Consider the following 18,503-nt stretch of genomic DNA (forward strand, 5'->3'; position numbering starts at 1 on the left):
CCCACACAGCGTTGTGAGGGTGACTGCAAAGAGCACTTAGCACAGTGCCTGTGCCTGCTGTCCCGGCTGTCACCCCAACCCCCAGGACTGGCCAGTCATTGGTGCGTCTGCCCCAGAGGAGTAGCGATCAGAGCAGAAAAGGCTCTGTGGGTCCTCGCAACCAAGGGCCTCAGAGTATGCGGGCAAACTGCAGCCCGGAAAGAGTAAGGAGTTTGGGCCAAGTACATGGCTCGTGGCAGCTGACTCTGGCTGTCCTTGGTACCTGAACCAGCACAGCTGCAGAATGAAGTCCGGCTTGACCCCAAAAGGCCAGGTGTTGTGCCAGGTGTCTGCCACTTCCTGGCTAGCACTTTCCTTCACTGCCCCGCAGTTCCCCCATCTGTAAAATGAAGGCGGGAATAATGCTTCTGCTACCACCGATCAGGTGGAGAGCCGGTGCCGCTCCCCCGCGGCGGGTCACCTCGCAGTCGCGGCCGGTGACCCACCCCCCAGCAGGCGTGCGGGGGCGAGGGTACACCCCCCCCCCCCGCTTAGAGAGCTGGCACACCGCGGGGCGTCGCGGCCCGGGGACCTCATTGGCTGCGGTGGCGGGTGACGCAGCGCAGGGCGGGGCCGGGTTCCCGCCCGACCCTTTCGTCTGGGCCGCCAGTCCAGCTCCCTCCTCCAGCGCCCACTGCCAGGGAGCTGCGCTCCATCCCCGCAGGCTCCACCGCCATGCGCAGCTACGAGGACGAGGGCAGCTGGAGCCTGTCCTTCTCGGGCGCCGGCTTCCTGGGGCTCTACCATGTGGGCGTGACCCGCTGCCTCAGCGAGCGCGCCCCGCACCTCCTCCAGGGCGCCCGCCGCTTCTACGGCTCCTCGTCAGGGGCGCTCCACGCCGTCTGCCTCATCGCGGGCAAGTCCGTCGGTGCGTGGGGGACGGCGCGGGCTGGGGGGCCTTGGGGGGGACGTGGGCTCCACGCGGGAGGTAGGGCGCCGAGAGGGGCGTGCCGGCGCTCTGCCCTGTGCCCTTTACATCCAGCATGATCCCATGGGACCCTCATAAGAACCCTGAGGAGTATGGTTACCCTCGTTTCGTTTCGCAGAGGACTGATCAGAGCTGGGGAGACTGTTCCCAAGATCAAAGGGTGGACAGAGCATTTGAACGTAGGGCTGGGGACAGATATTCTGAGCTGGAGAGGGGAAGACAGTCCCCTCCCGGGGGAGGTCAATCTTTTGGACAGATGTGGGCAGGCCCCCTGGGTGACTGAGGACCCTCTCCTCTCCCCATGCGCACAGATTTCTGCTGCTCCCATCTCCTGGGCATGGTCAAGCAGGTGGAGCAGCTGAGCCTGGGCATCTTCCACCCTGCCTTCGCACCCATTGAGCATATCAGGCAGCAGCTGCAGGACAGCCTGCCCTCCAACATTCATATCCTGGCCTCCCAGAAGCTGGGCATCTCACTGACCCGATGGCCCGATGGCCACAACGTCATAGTTACCAACTTCACAACCCGCGATGAAGTCATCCAGGTGAGCATGTGGTGGGACCCAGGGCCTAGAGGCAGGTGAGTGGGCTCCGTCTCTACGGTGACTTCCGGGTGCTTCCCAGAGGCAGACACTCCTTTCAGGGAGTTGGGGGGGGTGTCACTTGAGGCTTGGGTTTGTTTACAAATGGGAGAGTCGCAGTACAGAGGGGCCAGAAGGTGATGACAGAGACTCCCATCTTGCTTTGGGAAGGCCCCTCGGCTGGACACAGAAGGGAATGGCTGGGGAGGGGGCAAAGTCCAGCTTCTGTACTCAGGACCCCTGCTTTTCCAGAGAGGCACCTGCCCACAATGGATTAGGAAACGATCCAGTATTGTTATAAAACAGGAGGTCGTGACAGAGAGCCACACGGTCAGGGAGGGAGGCCAGTGATAGGCTCTGGGAGTGGTCAGGTGGACCAAGTAGGGATTAGGTCCCTGGGAGGACTCAGGCAGGTAGGGAGACAGGGAGGGAGGCCCGGAGCCCTGCTACCCATCCTTATCAGGGTCTGTGCCTTCCACTCAGACTGGGGTCCGTGATGCAGAATCTGCTTCATCTTGCTGACCCCAGCACCCAGTGTGGGGACTATCTCTGGGTCTGTGATGATCGGGATTCTCAGTGTGTGCAGGAGAGGAGCCAGTCCCTTCATGCGAGCTGATGTCTGTGGGCTCTCGAGGAAGCCAGTTGGGGACCCTCAAGGTTATCCCAGCATCTTTGCCTGTATGGCACATAGCACAGGGCCTGGCACATAATAGGTGCTCAGTAAACATTAGCTGCTGTCACTGTTATCATTAATCTGTGGGAATGAGGCTCCCACTTGCATCTCCCAACTGGTTAGAGCCAGGATGAGTTTCGCATCTCCCAGAGAGGGTTGGAGGGATATTTCCAAGTAGACTGCAAGTCAAGGTTCTATGCTCCATGAGTTTGGTAAGCCCTTGGTCAGTGGTTCTCAACCAGGCGTGATTTTTCCCCCTGGTGACATTTGGCAACATTGGAGGCATTTTTGGTTGTCACATTTCTGTGTGTGTGTGTGTGTGTGCGTGCATGTGTGCACAAAGTACTGATACCTGGTGGGTAGAGGCCAAGGATGCTGCTAAGTATCCCACCATGTACAGGACAGCTGCCTCCCTCACCATCCCTCACTTCCAAGACAGAGCTCTCGAGCCCCAAATGTTAATATGTTAAGCATCTTTTTCATTGCTGGACTTGTCAGAGACTCTATGGGGAAGAGTGGACAGTGTTTTCCAAATGGATAAAGAAATCAGGGTTTCCTTTTTTTTTTAAGATTTTATTTATTTTGTGAGAAAGAGAGAGCGTGCACGAGCAAGGGGGGGAGGGGCAGAGGGAGAAGCAGACTCCCCGCGGAGCAGGGAGCCCAATGCGGGACTCGATCCCAGGACCCTGGGATCATGACCTGAGCCGAAGGCAGACACTTCACCGACTGAGCCACCCAGTCATCCCAAAGTCAGGGTTTCTTGTTTGAGATGCATCTGGTTGGATCACTGTCCAGGGAACACACTTTGGGAGACATACCTAGATTGTTGGTGAAGAATTCCTGGGTGATGGAGAAATGGTCCTTGGTGCCTCCGTTTGCCCTTGGCGGGGGGGGGGGGAGACGACCCAGCAGCAGTCTCAAGTGAGCAAGGACCTATCAGCGGGAATTGGAGGGGGCTGTCATAACGGGCCTATGTTCAAATACCTTCTTAACCTTGAGAATTTGGCTGGAACATGACCACTTCTCTGGGCCTCGTTTCCCTTCCCTGAACACAAGACTAATGCCAACAAACTTCACAGGCAGCTCTGGGGTTAGACACCATGCCCGGAGTAGGCTCTGGACACCAGGAGCGTGAATAATGGTGTTTCCGCTGACTTGTTTTCCCAGGCTCTGGTCTGCACCCTATACTTTCCTTTCTACTGTGGGACAATTCCCCCCGAATTCAGAGGGGAGGTAAGTGCACTTTGGGGGTTTGATGACTGAGTCCCTGCCCCGTGCTCTGGGGACCCAGTATACCTTCTGCTGAAAGGCGTGTGGGTGGAGGGAACTGTGCTCCCTGAGCTCCTACTGTGTGCCAGGGCCCTCCCTCTGCTCTTGGGGGGGGGGTGGTGTTCAGAGCGTCCCGGGCTAGATGGTCCTAGGGGCTCAGGGGCAGCCAGAGGTCACCGGCTGCAGCCCACTTCCAGCCGGTGGCCCCGTGGCAGTGCGGGGAGAGGATAGGGCATCCTGAGCAGGCAGCCCACCTGAATTGCAGCGCTATATTGACGGGGCTCTGAGCAACAGCCTGCCCTTTGTGGACTCCTCCTCCACCATCACTGTGTCCCCTTTCCACGGGACAGTGGACATCTGCCCCCAGAGCACCTCGGCCAGCATGCATGAGCTGAATGCCTTCCATGCCAGTTTCCAGATCTCCAAGAAGAACTTTTCCCTGGCGTTCGTCTCCCTCCTAACCCCCAGCCCTGAGGTAGGTCTGGCCCCGGTGCCCACCTTGAAGGTGTTAGAGGCTTGGCCACGATCCAGGGTCCTGTGAGTCAGGCTATGTCCCCACACCTTCCCTCCACCTCAGGGCAGTTAGGACACATGTTCTGAATCTTACAGCCACGTTCTTGAACCCACAACATGGGGCTCAAGTTGTGTCCTTACTATTCTTCCCCTGCCTGCATGAATGTTGAGTTAGGACTGGCCCCACATCAAGGCATGCTAGCACCAACTCCGCTGAGCTGGGGTGTGAGCCGGGCCTCTGCTGGTATTCCTCAGGGTCAGCCTCTGTGAGAAGGTGCCAGTACCATCTCTGTTTCTCGAGGGAGGACACCAAGGCTCAGAAAGGTTAAGCAACTTGTTCAAAGTCACACAGCCTGGAAGCAGCAAAGCCAGACTTCAAATCCTCAGCTAGCCTAGACCCATGCTCTCAACCACTGCCCTAGACTGTGGCCAAATTTACCATCCCCATGGAGGCGAGGCATAAGGACAGACAAAAAGGGACCATAGACCTAGATTTCTTGTTTTAGTCCCTTGGTATTTCTGGAAAATGAGTACTTTGACAACAAATAGTTTATCACCATAACCTGCTCCTCTACCCCAGCCGTGCCCTGGCCCCTCCCTATTCCTTCATTCGTTCCATGGTTCTGTAGTGTTTTGTCTTTTTACTTTAAGTAAATTCTACGCCACACATGGGGCTCAAACTCATGACCCCAAGATCAAGAGTCCCCTGCTCTACCAACTGAACCAGCCAAGCACCTCAGTTCCGTAGTATTTTATAATCTATGAAACAAGATCATGTTCATTTCCTTTGGTCTTCCCTATACCTGTGTGGTGGACGGAAAATCTCAGCGCCATCTTAGAGACTAGGAAGCTGTCGCTCTCAAGGTGGCGTGGCCATCCTGAGGCCACATGGCAAGGGAAGGCAGAGCTGCCTTCTGGACCTGCAGGTGCCTTTTCCCCACTAGGGGAGCTCTGATTCAGACAGGCGGGTGTGGGCCCCCAATTTCCTCTGCTATCTCAGGCTGGTTCTGGAAATGAACATCAAAGGGCGAAGGCCACCACCATGCATTGACCCACGGGAACCAGGCCGTCCCGGGCGTCCTGGGCCAGGCCTGCTTATCCTACTTTCCAGAGGAGAGAACTGAGACCGGAGAGCGGAGTGTCTGGAGCAAGAGTGGCCACCAAGGAGTCTTAGAGGGGGGAGCTCGTCCTGCCTGCAGTCCCGTGGCCCTCCCTGCCCCGCACTGGGGTCCTGGAGCCCTGCTGAGGGGGTTCTTGGGGAGCGCGGGCTGGGCGGGGATTGCTTCCAGTGGAAGACAGGTCTCTGGCCTGTGACCACAGCTCGAGGGGCAGGTCCAGGCCTTCCCCATCCTACTCTGACCTGTGTTTTGGCAGGTAGTAGCAGACAGCTGCAGACAAGGCTACCTGGACGCCCTCAAGTTTCTGGAGAGACGTGGTAGGTGGCAGCCCTCATAGTCGCCGCGCCTCCAAGTAGATCCTGCTTTCCGGGTGTCTGCGTGTGTAGGGACCTCAACTCACTCATTCTCTCCGTCAGCCTCTGCTCTATGCTTGGCCTCAGCTGGAGGCTGGAGACCCAGAGAGGATCACACGTGCGTCCTGCTCTTGAGCTGCTCTTAGACTGGTGTGGGGAGACCTCTCCCCATGGAGATGGAGGGGATGCTCAGAGGGGGCACCTGACCCAGCCTGGCAGGTGGGCAAGGAGGCCTTCCTGGAGGCGGCAACAGATAAGCTGGGCTTTGACTAGTTATGAAGACTATGGAAAGGAAGGGGGCATTCCAAGCAGAGGGAAGATGGGTGAGAGCAAAGGAACAGAGGCGAGCACCTTTGGGGCACATGACTCAGTATGGCCTCAGGAGTGTGCACGTGCGCGTGCGCGCGCGTGCCTGTGCGTGTGCGTGTGTTCATCGGACAGTGGGTGGGCTACAGAGGTCTTCTCAGCTGGAGAGTTTGGATGTCATCCAATGCTCTTCACATGGTAGGGCTGAAATTTGAACCCAGGCCATCTGGCTCCAGAACCATGTTGTTTACCCCAAACACAGAGCAGCAGGAAGAATTTGCTGAGCGCTTAATACGTGCCCAGATCTGGGCTTGAGCTTTAGGTGTTTGTCTTGTTTAATTCTCAGAACAACCACATGAAGCAGATTTTCATTTTCTCCTTTCTCAAAGAGGGAAACCGAGGCACGGGGCAGTTAGATCACCTAGTGAACAGGTGTTGACATCAGGGTTTGAACCTTGGACTGCATCTTCAGGGTCTGGGCTCTGATGAGCCGCTAGAAAGTGCACAGGAGATGGGGAGCAGAGAAGGGTCAGGGGAGAGCAGGAAGAGGTCATTCAGGGGGAGCCGTGGGTATATCCTGCAGCAAGCACGTCCCCAGAACTGGGTTTGGGGATCGAGGGGGATGGGTGGCATGGAGAGCCGGGGGGTGTCACCACCACCAGGGGCCTCCAGACGTGCTGACCAGTCATATCCCTCTCTCCACTGACCCAGGACTTACCAAGGAACCAATACTTTGGATGCTGGTGTCGAAGGAGCCCCCAGCCCCAGCCGATGGGAACCAGGATGCCGGCCATGACAGAGGCCAGAAGGGGGGCCTGTCTCTCAACTGGGCGGTGCCCAATGTGCTGGTCAAGGATGTGCCTGACTTTGAGCAGCTCTCACCGGAGCTGGAGGCCGGTACTGCCTTTTCTTTCATGAACTTGCTCACCTACCCCATGCCCTGCACACAGGAGCCTGGGCGGGGAGCAGAGACCCTGCCCTGCTGGTGCTCAGGGGCCGGGAGAGGATAGGACTCCTTTATTGAGCACCTACTGAGTGCCAAGTGTGGTGCTAGGGCCTTTCTACCTGCTGTGGCATTCACTCCGCACCACAACTGTGGGCCTACGTGTTTTCCTTACCCCATTTCACTGACGACGAAACCGAAGCTCAGAGAGGCAGCTGGGAGATTCAAACCCAAATCTATGCCTCAGAAAGCCAGGTCTTTGCCCACGGCCCAGGGAAGGGCAGGAAGTACATAGGGACGTGAGAGAGGCACACCCAGAAGGTTCTGGACTCTCCACGTGGACATGGACTCATTTCACTCTCCCACCAGTACTCTGAGGACGGCACTGGATTGTCCCCATTATAGGGATGAGGAAACCATAGCACAGAGAGGTTAAGTGACTTGTCCAAAGTCACACAGCTAACAAATAGCCCAAGCAGGAGTTCCGCTCTGAGCCATTTGGTCTGCTCTCCTGCTTAGTGACCCCGAAGTCACAATTGCAGCGGCAGAAGGGTCTGGGCATGTGTCATGGTGACGGGGACGTGGGTTTGAACAGCATCGAAGTGAGACCAGAGAGGAGGAGTCGGCCAGGCAGAAGGTGCAGCGTGTGCAAATGTCCTGGGTTTGGTGGGGGCAGTGTCGTGGGTGAGGGGCAGGGTCGCAGAGGCTGGGAGGGTCAGGCAGGTGGCTTTGAAAGCAGCAGGAGAGGGATGGGGAGCCACTGGGGGGGGCGGCTCACTAGGCGCAACCCCTCCTTTTCAGGGTTCACTACTGCTCCGAAGGGTAGGTCCGGCGTTTACCGCACCTAGCTGGGAGGGGACGGGCTGGGCGGGGGGCGGGGGGAGACTGGGAGGAGAGCTGATGGTGGTTGAGGTTAGAGCAAGGACAGTGTGGGTGGGCGAAGGGGACAGGGAGGGCACCTCTTTCCGTGCCAGAGACCATACAGGGCCTGCAGAAATGGGCCTGGATCTGTGGCGAGCCCCTGAGGGCCAAGCTTGGAGCTCGGGAGCCGAGGCGGCGTCCCTACGGCCACATGGCAGCACCGGAGAGCCGTCTCCGTGATGGGGCACAACCGCCAGCATGCCCCGGGACTGGGAGTTAGTTAGCAGACCGGCCCTTACAGACCTCCCTTAATCCTGGCCCACCTGCCTGGGAGGCGGGGCCTGCCAGGAGGCCCACTTTTCAGAGGAGGGAATGTAGGCTCAGGGAAGGGGCGGGACTCAGCCTGGGACCCATGGCAGGGGAAGGAGGAGGGGGTCTTCGTGCTGTGTCGTCTGTGAACCCTCCGAGCGGCTGTCTCTCCACAGCACTAGCCAGAGTCAAGGTTGGAGGCCGAGCCACGGTCTGAAGACGAGGATTTGGGCTCCGGCTCTGCCCTGGCCAGGATGCCAGTCCTTGGTACCCTGGGCATTTCAGGGGATGGGGGGTGGGGGCTCGGAAAGGGGTTGTTGTCCTTCCCGCAGCTGCTGCTGTTCATAACCCTGATGTGTTGCTGTCATCAGGGGAGGTACGGGGGCGCACATGGCCCATCTTGGGGGGGTGCGCAAGACTTTGCAGAGCAGCGGGAGACATGGAAAGAGCTTGGGGAGCCTGAGTCCTTGGGTCCGTCTTGGGGACCCTGCCACTTCCTGGCCTGGTCTTCAGGCAAGTCACTTCCCTACTCTGAACCTCAGTCTCCTCGTCTGTGAAAGGGGCACGCCCTGCCAGTTTGGGGACAATAAGGAGAGAGCACAAGCTGAGTGCCCAGAACTCTGCGGGCTCAAACTAGGGGCTCGGTCAATGCTGTCTCTTTCTCTGCAGCTAGGGGTGGGGGGTGGGCATAGTTTGTGGACTGTGTGAGGTGGGAAGGGGTTCAGCCGCCTGCCCTAAGGGTAATGGTGAGGGGCTGGCTGGAGGGGTGGGCGGTCATGCCCCGGTTTCTCTCGTAGCACTGAAGAAAGCATGTGTGCGGGACCCCAGCACCTGGGCGCGCTTCTGCCGGTCGGGCCTTGGGCGGGCACTGACCTACTTGTTGCTGCCCTACACACTACCCTTCGAGTACGTTTACTTCCGGAGCAGAAGGTGAGGCTCAGCCGGGGGTCCTGGGAAGGGCCTGGCTTGCCATCAGGGCTGTGGTGGAGACCAGTGCCCAGGGCAGGAGGGGCAGCCGGCCCGCTGGGTGGGCAGAGCCTGGCTGGCCTCCCCGGGCTGCTTGGTGCTGGTTGCACAACCCAGAGGAGTCTCAGGGGGTCTCCTCTGCAGGATGGGACTGGTGGGGAGATGATGTAGCAGCTGTGACCGACGGATCGGAAATGGGGCCTCCTGGTCAGTGCTCTGGCCCCTCGCCTGTCTCTAGGACCTTTGGCCCTTTGCTCTACCTGTTAGAGCCTCAGAGGAAATGTGCTGTTTCTGGAGAAATAACTCTGGGGGCTGGTCTGGTTCTGATTAGCTGTGGGGCCTGGGCTGGGTCTCTTGACCTCTCTGGGCCTCAGCTTCTTTTCTATAAAACAAGGCGCTTCCAGGGCTGACTGGTTGTGGTTAAGCCCTCACTAACCATTCTAACTTTGCTGATTAATGAGTCACTCGGCACTGTTTGTTCATTCACTCCACCAATAGTTATATTGAGGGCCTACCCAGGGGCCAAGCCTTGGCTAGGGATAGGGAGGCAGCCCTGACTCAGACCCACGCCCTGGCCTTGTGGAACTCACAGCCCACGAACCATCACACATTCACCTGTGCAATCACACCTCTGCCTAGAGATACCCAGAGAGGTCTCTACTGGCTGTGATTCCTAAAAGAGGTCTACACTGGCCGTGAACTGAAATAGCTCGCCCTAGGGGCTATCTGGTCAGGGAAGGCTGCCTAAAGAAGGTAACTTTTGAGTTATAATCTGAAGAATGGGTAGGAGTCCACTAGGCAAAGAGGAAGGGAAAAGCATTCCAGAGGGATGGAACGACATGTGCAAAGGTCCTGGGGCAGAAGGCAGAGGAAATAAGATGGTGAGGTGGTGTGGCAGTGGCTGGTGCGGGCTAGACAGGCAGGGCTCTATAGTCACATGAGGAGCATGGTCTTTATCCCAACAATGGTGGGAAGGCAGCGAAGGGTTTCAGTAGAGAAGTGTCATAGGGAGAGTTCTATTTTTTTTTTAATTTTTTATTCCCAAAAAGGTCTATGACAGTGAGCCACAGGTCTCTCTGTTTTGCTCCACGCTGAGTTAATGACTGGATCAGCTCTGCTGCTGTAATTGCCAGTGGCCCAAAGCCAGGAGAGAGCTTTCTGCTAACTCAGATTCTCCTCATGCTGAGCTGTTAGATTGAAACCGCAGATTGAAGTCAAAAAGGATAAGGGCAAAGCCTGAACTTTTCAGCTAAAAAAAAAAAAAAAAAAAAAAAAATCCGTATATGAGCACTGATGGAGAAACCTGTCCAGACCACAGGGAAATTCAGACTTAGCATTTTTTTTTTTTGTAACCTACATGCTCAACATGTAGGTTGTAATAATAGAGACAGGCAGTCCAGAACAAGGGAGGTGATGGTCTAGCTTATGTTTTTGCTTCTCATACTCCACCCTGTGGCCTGTCTGCCTGGTTGAGGTCCTGGTTGAGAGGCTCTGCTGAAGGCAGCATATTGAGGGGAGGCCCTGCTGTGTCCAGTGAGTCTGAGATGGTGCTCAGCCAGGCCCTATCTCTGCTGTAATTGGATGACCTGGTCCTCTGCTGACCCCACAGGACCCAGGTGTGGAGCCACAGGAGGGTTTTGAGCAAGAAAGGGCTGTGATCGGATGTATATTTCAGGCATGTCACCGGCTGCTCAGGGGAGAGTGGATGGAGGGCTGTGGAGTAAGGAGGGCAGGTCTGGGGAAGGGAAGGAGGGACAGAGAGAGGGAGGAGGTTAGGAACTGCAGGCAAGGTGATGGTCCTCTTTTGGCTGGCGAGGAAGCTGAAGCTCAGAGAGGTTCCCTGACCTGCCCGGGTCACACAGCTGATGAGCAGGGGAGCTGGGCCCAGAGCCCTGCCCTTCCCTGCTGTGGGCTTCACGCTTGTGCCCTGCGGAGTTACAACCAGCTCTGCGGTGGGCTCTTCTCGCCTCTCTTCCACTTCCTTTAGGCCTGGTGCCTCAGGTCCTCCAGTGCAGGGACCCCTGGCTCTGCTCTGGGCCCGTGGAGAAGGTGGACTTGGCCGGGCCACACACTCAGGCTTAGCTGAGTGAAGCATTTGCCGCCCCTTCCTCCAGGTTGGTGGCATGGCTGCCTGATCTGCCAGCTGACTTGTGGTGGATGTGGGATGTGCTGCAGGGCTTGGCCCTTGAGATCTACTCCAGGTCAAAGGACCAGCTCCCCCGGCTGGTCAGGTGAGGCCGGGGGATGGGCCTGGGGCGGAGCGGGTGTGGCTTCCCCGTGGGAGCAAGGCACCGCTGTTCTTCTAGACCCTGGACAGGCCGTCTACATCATCCGTGTCCTTTTCTCCAGCCTCCCCATGCAGTCTCTGGCATAGCTTTGGTCACTGCCGTGGGCCAGACCTGTGCTGGGCCTGGATGCCGGAGCTGGCCTCTCACACGGGTCAGTCTGCAAGACCGGCTCCCAGAGGACGAGTGCATCTCCCTGCTCGGCCAGATCCCCATGGGCCCTTCCAACAGCCTTCCAGAGGTCCCTCCCTGTGCTCTGTGGGGCCTGGGTTGGGGCTGCCTATCTCTCCTCCACCTGGCTGGAGACCCTGGCGTCCTTCCAAGCCACTTGATGGCCAACCCTGGAACCTTCCTGCCCATCTCCGCGTGGCCAGTGTGAGGGTCTCAGGGCTTTCCTCCTGGCGGGATCCGGGAGAAGAGTGGCCCAGGGCTTACCGAATGCGAGGGCTGCCCCCACAAGGCTTCACCCTGCCCTTTGCCCGTCCCCGGGCTCTAAAACCTTTCACTCACTGGCTTTTCCTTCCTCCGCAGCCTGCCCACGACCAGCCTGCTCCAGCCTGGGGCGTCTCTTCTTGTGGACCTGGCCAGGGAGCCCAGACCTCCCCATCAGGCCTGAGGGGCACAGAGCAGGGCCAGCCCAATGACTGGCCTCCCCTGGCCCTTGTCTTAGCCCTCATCCTGTGCCCAGATCTGGCCCCAGTCCTCGAGTCCTGACTAGTCTTCCGGAGCTCAGAGCCCCGTGTGGAGCTGTCTGCTGAGCAGCCTCCCTTTCCCCGCAGACTCTTGTCCCTGACTGTGGGGGCGTGTGGCCCCCAGGAGCCAGAAGAGGCCCCACCAGCCCCTCTGGAGCCCCTGTTCCTTGGAGCCAGCTCCTGGGGGCCCGAGGATTTCTTTCTGGGAGAGGCCCAACCTGTTGGTATGTCCCTTGGTCGCTGTGTCCAGGTCACCCTGTCATCAGAGGGAAAAAGTAAGGTAGGAGCTGAGACACACATCTTGGTTCCTGAATTTCCATGTTGGGGGGCTCGGGGGCAGCATCTGCCGAGAAGCAGGGTTCCAGTGCTTTTGCCGAGATGTTTGCAGAGCACTTTACAGAAGACAGAGAAAGTGTCAGTGATTGGAAGGCAAATGGAAATGATGGGTTGGGGTGTGCCTCCCCTCACATCCTTTCTCTGACTTACTTTGTCCTGCACTCACCCCAGGGTGACCCCCATGGTCTGCCTCATTCCTGCAACCTTGATCTCTGACTTCCTACTGGGTACATCCAGCGGGGAGCCCCCAGCAGGAGATCGATGGTGGGAGGAGAGAAGGGGATCAAAATCTTCTCAGAATCCTGCCCACATGTGTCCCATTGGAGTGTCCAAGGGCCCCTGGCTGCCAGCACCATAGCACTACCCCCTTATTCCTTAGTCGTACCTGCACACAGCCCACTCCGAAGCCCCTTTCTTTCTCAGGCAGAGAGGAGACTGGGACACCAGCCCCCCTCTAGCCTCTCCTGGGAGCGGATCCCCTTCCTGTCCTCAGAGCAGAACCCACACTGTGTCTTGGCCAGGCCCTTAGGAGGCACTCAGCCCGAGCAGGGATGGGGAGGGTGGGGAAATGGAGGCACGCACAAGAGAAAAAGGGAGCAAAGGAATAAATCCGAACAAAAGAGATAATGAGTCATTCATTCGTTCGTTCGTTCGTCCATTCATTCATTTGATTTTTGCTTAATGCCTTGTAGGCTCTGGGGTCACAACAACAGTGAACAAGGCTTACCTTCTGGTGTGGGTTGCGGTGGGGGAGCAGATGCTAAACAGCCAACTGGGAACTGAAAATAAGATAATCTGAGGAGCGGCAGTGCCGTGAGGAGAGCAAAAGACCGTGGGCACGATGGCGGGCGGGTGGGGTGGGAGCGACCCTGGATCAGCGGTCCAGGAAGGCCCCCTTCTAGAAGATGATGTCGGGGGTGAGGCCTCAGGTTAGAGGCAAAGAGCTGGGGGAAGAGTTTTGCAAGCAGAGGGAATAGCAGGTGCAAAGGCCCTGAGATAGGAATGCAGTCGATGTATTTAAGAAACAGAAGGTAGCCAGTGTGGCCGGAGCCTTGTGAGCGATGGGGCAGGTGGAGGGCAGGCAGAGGCTGGGTCACAGAGGCCACTGTTACGGTGATCAGGACGTTGGATTTGGGCAGTCATTTGAGGGTTGGGGGCAGGGAAGCAAAAAGGTGAGTGCAGAGTGGGTGAGTGGAGCATAGGAGGGCTGGGGTGGGGGTGGGAGGTTGAAAGGGAGAGAAGAGGCAGAGAGAGGGAGGACTTGCAGGAGGGTCCACCTCCCTGCTCATCTCTAGGATCTAGGGTCCACTGGGGCTGAGCTCACTTCTGTCCCCTCTTGCTGTCATGAAGGGGGCTGTTCTACCTTGAGTCAGGTGATGTCCAAGCCCCAAGGATTCTCTCCACCTAGAGCTGGGATGCCCTGTCCCTGTTGCCAGGTGATGGGTTTGGCATTTCCTCTGCCTGTGGAAAGGGGAGGACTGGTCACCTGGGTCTCCAGGTTGAGGATCTAGATGCTCAGGAGGCCTCTGAGAATATTCTTGTTCCCCTGTCCTTTGTCCCCTATCAAGGACATGGACCTCTATTTCCAGGGGCAAACAGACCTCCCTTTATCGCCTCCCCTCTCATTGGTTCTTTGGGACTTGCCCTAGGGCCATCTTTGCCCCCATTGCTTTATTTTGTGTCTTAGATGGAGAAGGATATTTGGCCACTGCCACCTTCCTCTTCATCATTCTCCTTCTCTGAAGCAGCATGTCACTAAATGTTTCTAGCTTACTTGGTTGAATATCTCAGTTGCATTCAAACCCAGGTCAGGCCGTGGTTCCGTTCTGTCTGAACGCTAGAATGCTGGTTGGAAATACTGAGGAGTCTTCTGCAGGGATTCTGATGTAATTGATTTTGATCTAGACATCTGTCTGGGCAGGAGTGTGGTTGGAGCCTGTATTTCCTGGGCACTGGTGTCCTCAGGGGCCACTATGTGCGTGTGACTACCTGCCGGAGCCAGCAGTCTGCGCCTCAGCCTCGCTTAATGTCATCTGTGCCAAGCAGGCTGGTATGTGCTAAACTGAGGCTGGGATCACGTGATGCTAGTGGGGTGATCTCTGCCCCGGCACTAAGTTCTGGCTACACTGGGCATCTCCAGGAAGATACCTCAACCCCTCTGAACTTTGAATGCCACCCTTAAATCCAGTCTTGTAAACTAACCAAGTATTTAGTGATGTTAAGGAACATTCATTCCTTTTTAGCTGTGTTAATATATTGGGAACATGTGTTTTGAAGAGTTTTTACCTTTTAGAGATCTGTAGTGAAATATTTGCGAATGAAATAATACGTGAGATTGGCTTCAAAATAATCTGGGTGGGGAGGGGTGACTGAGAGCTGATGAAACGTGGATTGATAACAGCTGACACTGAGTGATGAGTTCACAGAAGTTCACTTAACCCTTTTCTCTAGTTTTGTGTATGTTTGAGATTTCCATAATAAACAAGTACTTAACCTTAAAAATTGGATAGCACATGCAAATGGAAAACATACATCAAAACAGAACAGAAAACAAGCAAAATCAGGGCCATGGAGAGTCGTGGCTATCCTAATCCCGGAACCCAGATCCCAGATCCCAGATCCCAGATCCCAGATCAGGAGGGCAGCAGGATCTGGTGAACCGTGCGCATTCAGCACCTCGGACAGCAACCTCCTCCCTCCGCCTCAGCAGCCTTAGCGATCTGGGGCAGAGAACTTCTGCATCCACCTTTGTTAGGAGGGGTCTGTTCAGGACAGAAGGCTACCCAGCCTCTTCCACACCTCCAGAGATGGGGCCTTCACTACCCATGGGGTAGACCAGGCCTTGGTGGACAGTTTGGGCTCCCAAGAAATTTCTGTTTTCTGCTCCTTAAGGATACTTTTGTCAAAAATCAATTGATCATCTCCGTGTGTGTCTGTTTCTGGGCTTTCTAACCTGTTCCATTTATCTATATGTCTGTCCTTATGCCAATCCCATCCTGTTTTGATTTATAGCCTTAAGATAAATAGCTTTGTAGTAAGTCCTGAAATCAGGCGGTATGAGCCTTCCAACTTCGCTATTCATTTTCAAAATTGTTTTGAGTATTCTTGGTTCTTTGTTTTCCCATATAGACTTTAGAACAAGAGAGCCCATTGGAATTTTGCCTGGGACTGTACAGACTCTAGAGATGAATCTGAGGAGAATGCGCGTCTTAACAACGTCGAGACTCCCAATCCATGAACAGGGTATATGTCTCCATTTCTTTAGGTTCTCTTTAATTTCTCTCATCAGTGTTTTGTAGCTTCTGTTATACAGATTTTGCACATATTTTCTTAGCTGTATTCCTAAGTCATTTAATATTTTCTGATGTTATTGCAAATGATATTTTTAAAATTTCAATTTGTAGTTGTTTGTTGGTAGTATGTAGAAATGGCATTGATTTTTGCTTTTTGACCTCGTATCCTGTGATCGCGATAAACTCATTAATTCTAGTAGCTTTTTAGGTAGAATCCTCAGGGTTATCTATTTTAAAGGTTTTTCTTCAGAGTTTTATTCTTAAAAAACCTGAACCTATAGAAAAGTTTCAAATAATACAACTGAAGTAGGTAGAATAACACACTCCTCTCCCCACTGTGTCTGCACCCTAATACTCAGAACCTATGAATATGTTATGCTACACGTTAGAGGGAATTAAGGTTGCAGATGGAATTACAGTTGCTGGTTGGCTGACCTTAATATAGATTATCCTGGATTGTTGGGTAGGTCTAATGTAGTTACACGAGTCCTTAAAAGTGGAAGAAGGATGAAAAAGAAGAGTCGATGTCAGGGTACTATAATGTGAGCAAGACTGGACCTACCATTGCTGGCTTTGAAAATGGAGAAAGGGGCCACAAGCCAAGGAGTGCGGCGGCCTCTAGAGGCTAGAAAAGGCAAGACAATGAATCCATCCCTAGAGTCTCCAGAAAGAAGCGCAGCTTTGGGGACTCCTTGATTTTAGCATATGACACCCTTATTAGATGTCTGGCCTATAGAACTATAAGATAATAAACTTTTGTCTTAAGTCACTGAGGTTATAGTAACCCTTTACAGCAGTAATAGAAAACTAACGAAATAATGAACATATACCATCACCAACATACACACACACAATATGCATGTGCACTTTTTTATTCCTATGTAGTAAGTATCTTCATTGTATATCACAATTTATCCAGTCTATCACTGATGGAAATTTGAGCTGGTTCCTATTTTTTAAAAGATTTTGTCAGAGAGAGAGAGAGAGAGAGAGAACAAGCAGGGGGAGCGGTTGGCAGAGGGAGAAGCAGGCTCCCCACTGTGCAGTGAGCCTGATGTGGGGCTCAATCCCAGGACCCTGGGATCATGACCCGAGCCAAAGGCAGACACTTAACCAACTGAGCCACCCAGGCGTCCGGAGCTGTTTCCTATTTTTGTCTAATATGTACAAAGTTTTCCTAATTTGGCCTTTCAGCTAGCCTCTGTCCTTTTGACTTATCCCATCATTTTTTTTTAAGATTTTATTTATTTGCGAGAGAGAGAATGAGAGACAGAGAGCACGAGAGGGAGGAGGGTCAGAGAGAGAAGCAGACTCCCCGCTGAGCAGGGAGCCCGATGTGGGACTCGATCCCAGGACTCCAGGATCATGACCTGAGCCGAAGGCAGTCGCTTAACCAACCGAGCCACCCAGGCGCCCTATCCCATCATTTTTTAACACTTTATTTTTTGCCCAACAAGATGCTTTAGACTCATTTTGTGTGTGTGTGTGTGTATATATATATATATATATTTTTTTTTTTTTTTTTTTTTTTTGCCCAGCCCTGGAATTGTCCTCCCTGCCCCCCCAACCCCGGGAGAGTCTGGTTCCTTTTGGTGGGGAAGTATTTAAGAACCAAGATCTGGCGACTGGGTGTGTCTAGTTATTACTGGAATACCAGTACCCAAAGACCTTTTCAGCAAAGATAAATAGGTATTTTAAAAAACAGTAAGTTCATGTCAATACCTCAGATTCCAATCCAAAACCATTTCCCTTGACTTCTCCCGTAGTGAGAGCCCTCATCTGAAACATCAGGACATTCATTCTTTCATTCGCTCATTTCCTCCAGCCTTTGGCGATCTGTGTCATTACCTAATCGTTAATGCCTCGGGTGCTTGGATTGTCCTCTTTCGTTTTGGTAAAGACACCCACAAGCCTCCAGAGCCAAGCTTAATTGCTCTTTCCTCCCTCTGCCCACCGTGTACACATGGCCCATGCCTCCCAGCTCATGTGTGTGTGTCTCTGTGCAAGTACATCATTCCAGAGCAAGAGAGAGAGGGAGTAGGTCCTGCCCACCTGCTTTACTCAGTGTTCTTGCTGGTATAGTTGTCTCTGTCCATCCTTCCAGCTATAGAACCTAGATGTAGAGATTATCATTCCTTTTCCACAGTCAGGACAGCGAGACTCAAAGAATTAGACCTGGACCCCACTGTTTTCATCTTTGTGTTCCCCCAGCCCCACGCATGTGGTAGGTGCTTAGTACACATTTCTTGAGTGAATGACTGGATGAGGGGTTATACTAAAACCTCTTTAGAACTCGGTTTTTCTCAAATTGTAGTATGAAAAAGAAGAACCTTATTAAATGCAGATTTGGGGGCGCTATCCCAAGAGAATCTATCTCTTGAGGTCTGGGGTTGGCCCTGGAATCTGCAATTAACACTCCCCCCTTCCGCCCGCAGGATATTATGAAGCATATCATTCGTAGCACCATCACCACCTGAGATTATCTTGGTTATTCACAAATGTAAGCTCCAAGAGAGCCGGGCTGTTCGCTGATGTATCTCGCGAACCTGGGCCAGTGCCTGGTACGGATCAGATGGTCGCTAAATATTTGTTAGATGAATCTTTAAGGTCACTTCTCGAGGGAGCGTTTGTGAGTATATGTTGAGCGCTTGCTGAATGACGGAAACAGCGGGCTGGTGAATGATGCGGACTGCGGGCGGCAAGGAGGAGGTGGGCGGGGGGCTGGTCCATCGCAGGGTGGGTAACGTCGTTTCCGTGCGGCGCAGGCCCGGCCCGGAGGCCCCGCGACGTCACGTCTGCGGAGGGCAGCCGGCGCGCGGCGGGCGGGGCCATGACGTCATACCGCGGAGCGCAGCCGGGGCGGGGCGGGGCCGGGCGCGGGCCGGGCGGCGCCGTGACGTCACGCCTGCGGAGCGCCGCGCGCGGCTGGGGCGGCGGGCTCGGGCGCGGGCGCGTGCGGGGTGCGGGCGCGGGCGCGGGGTGCGGGCGCGGGCGCGGGGTGCGGGCGCGGGCGCGGGGTGCGGGCGCGGGCGCGGGCGC

At 55.0% G+C, this 18,503-nt stretch overlaps 1 protein-coding gene across 1 annotated transcript; it reads left to right on the forward strand.

Moving 5' to 3' along the window:
• The first annotated feature begins 714 nt into the window (after positions 1–714).
• On the forward strand, positions 715–12,711 carry PNPLA5 (patatin like phospholipase domain containing 5). Its single transcript, XM_027594801.2, has 9 exons — positions 715–907; positions 1,279–1,511; positions 3,388–3,453; positions 3,755–3,964; positions 5,377–5,437; positions 6,491–6,676; positions 8,690–8,822; positions 10,973–11,089; positions 11,675–12,711. Exons 1-9 carry the CDS (start codon positions 715–717, stop codon positions 11,757–11,759), a joined length of 1,284 nt encoding a protein of 427 aa, XP_027450602.1. The 3' UTR covers positions 11,760–12,711.
• The last annotated feature ends 5,792 nt before the right edge of the window (positions 12,712–18,503 follow it).

Source organism: Zalophus californianus, chromosome 9, assembly GCF_009762305.2.
Source record: "Zalophus californianus isolate mZalCal1 chromosome 9, mZalCal1.pri.v2, whole genome shotgun sequence".
NCBI classification, from domain to species: Eukaryota; Metazoa; Chordata; class Mammalia; order Carnivora; family Otariidae; genus Zalophus; species Zalophus californianus.

Bases quoted from the DNA above. Each gene is read 5' to 3' on its own strand.
- PNPLA5 (XM_027594801.2), top strand. From the start codon at position 715: ATGCGCAGCTACGAGGACGAGGGCAGCTGGAGCCTGTCCTTCTCGGGC. The intron at 6,677-8,689 runs GTACTGCCTTTT...TTTCTCTCGTAG, and splicing joins CTCACCGGAGCTGGAGGCCG to CACTGAAGAAAGCATGTGTG. The intron at 8,823-10,972 runs GTGAGGCTCAGC...CCCTTCCTCCAG, and splicing joins GTTTACTTCCGGAGCAGAAG to GTTGGTGGCATGGCTGCCTG.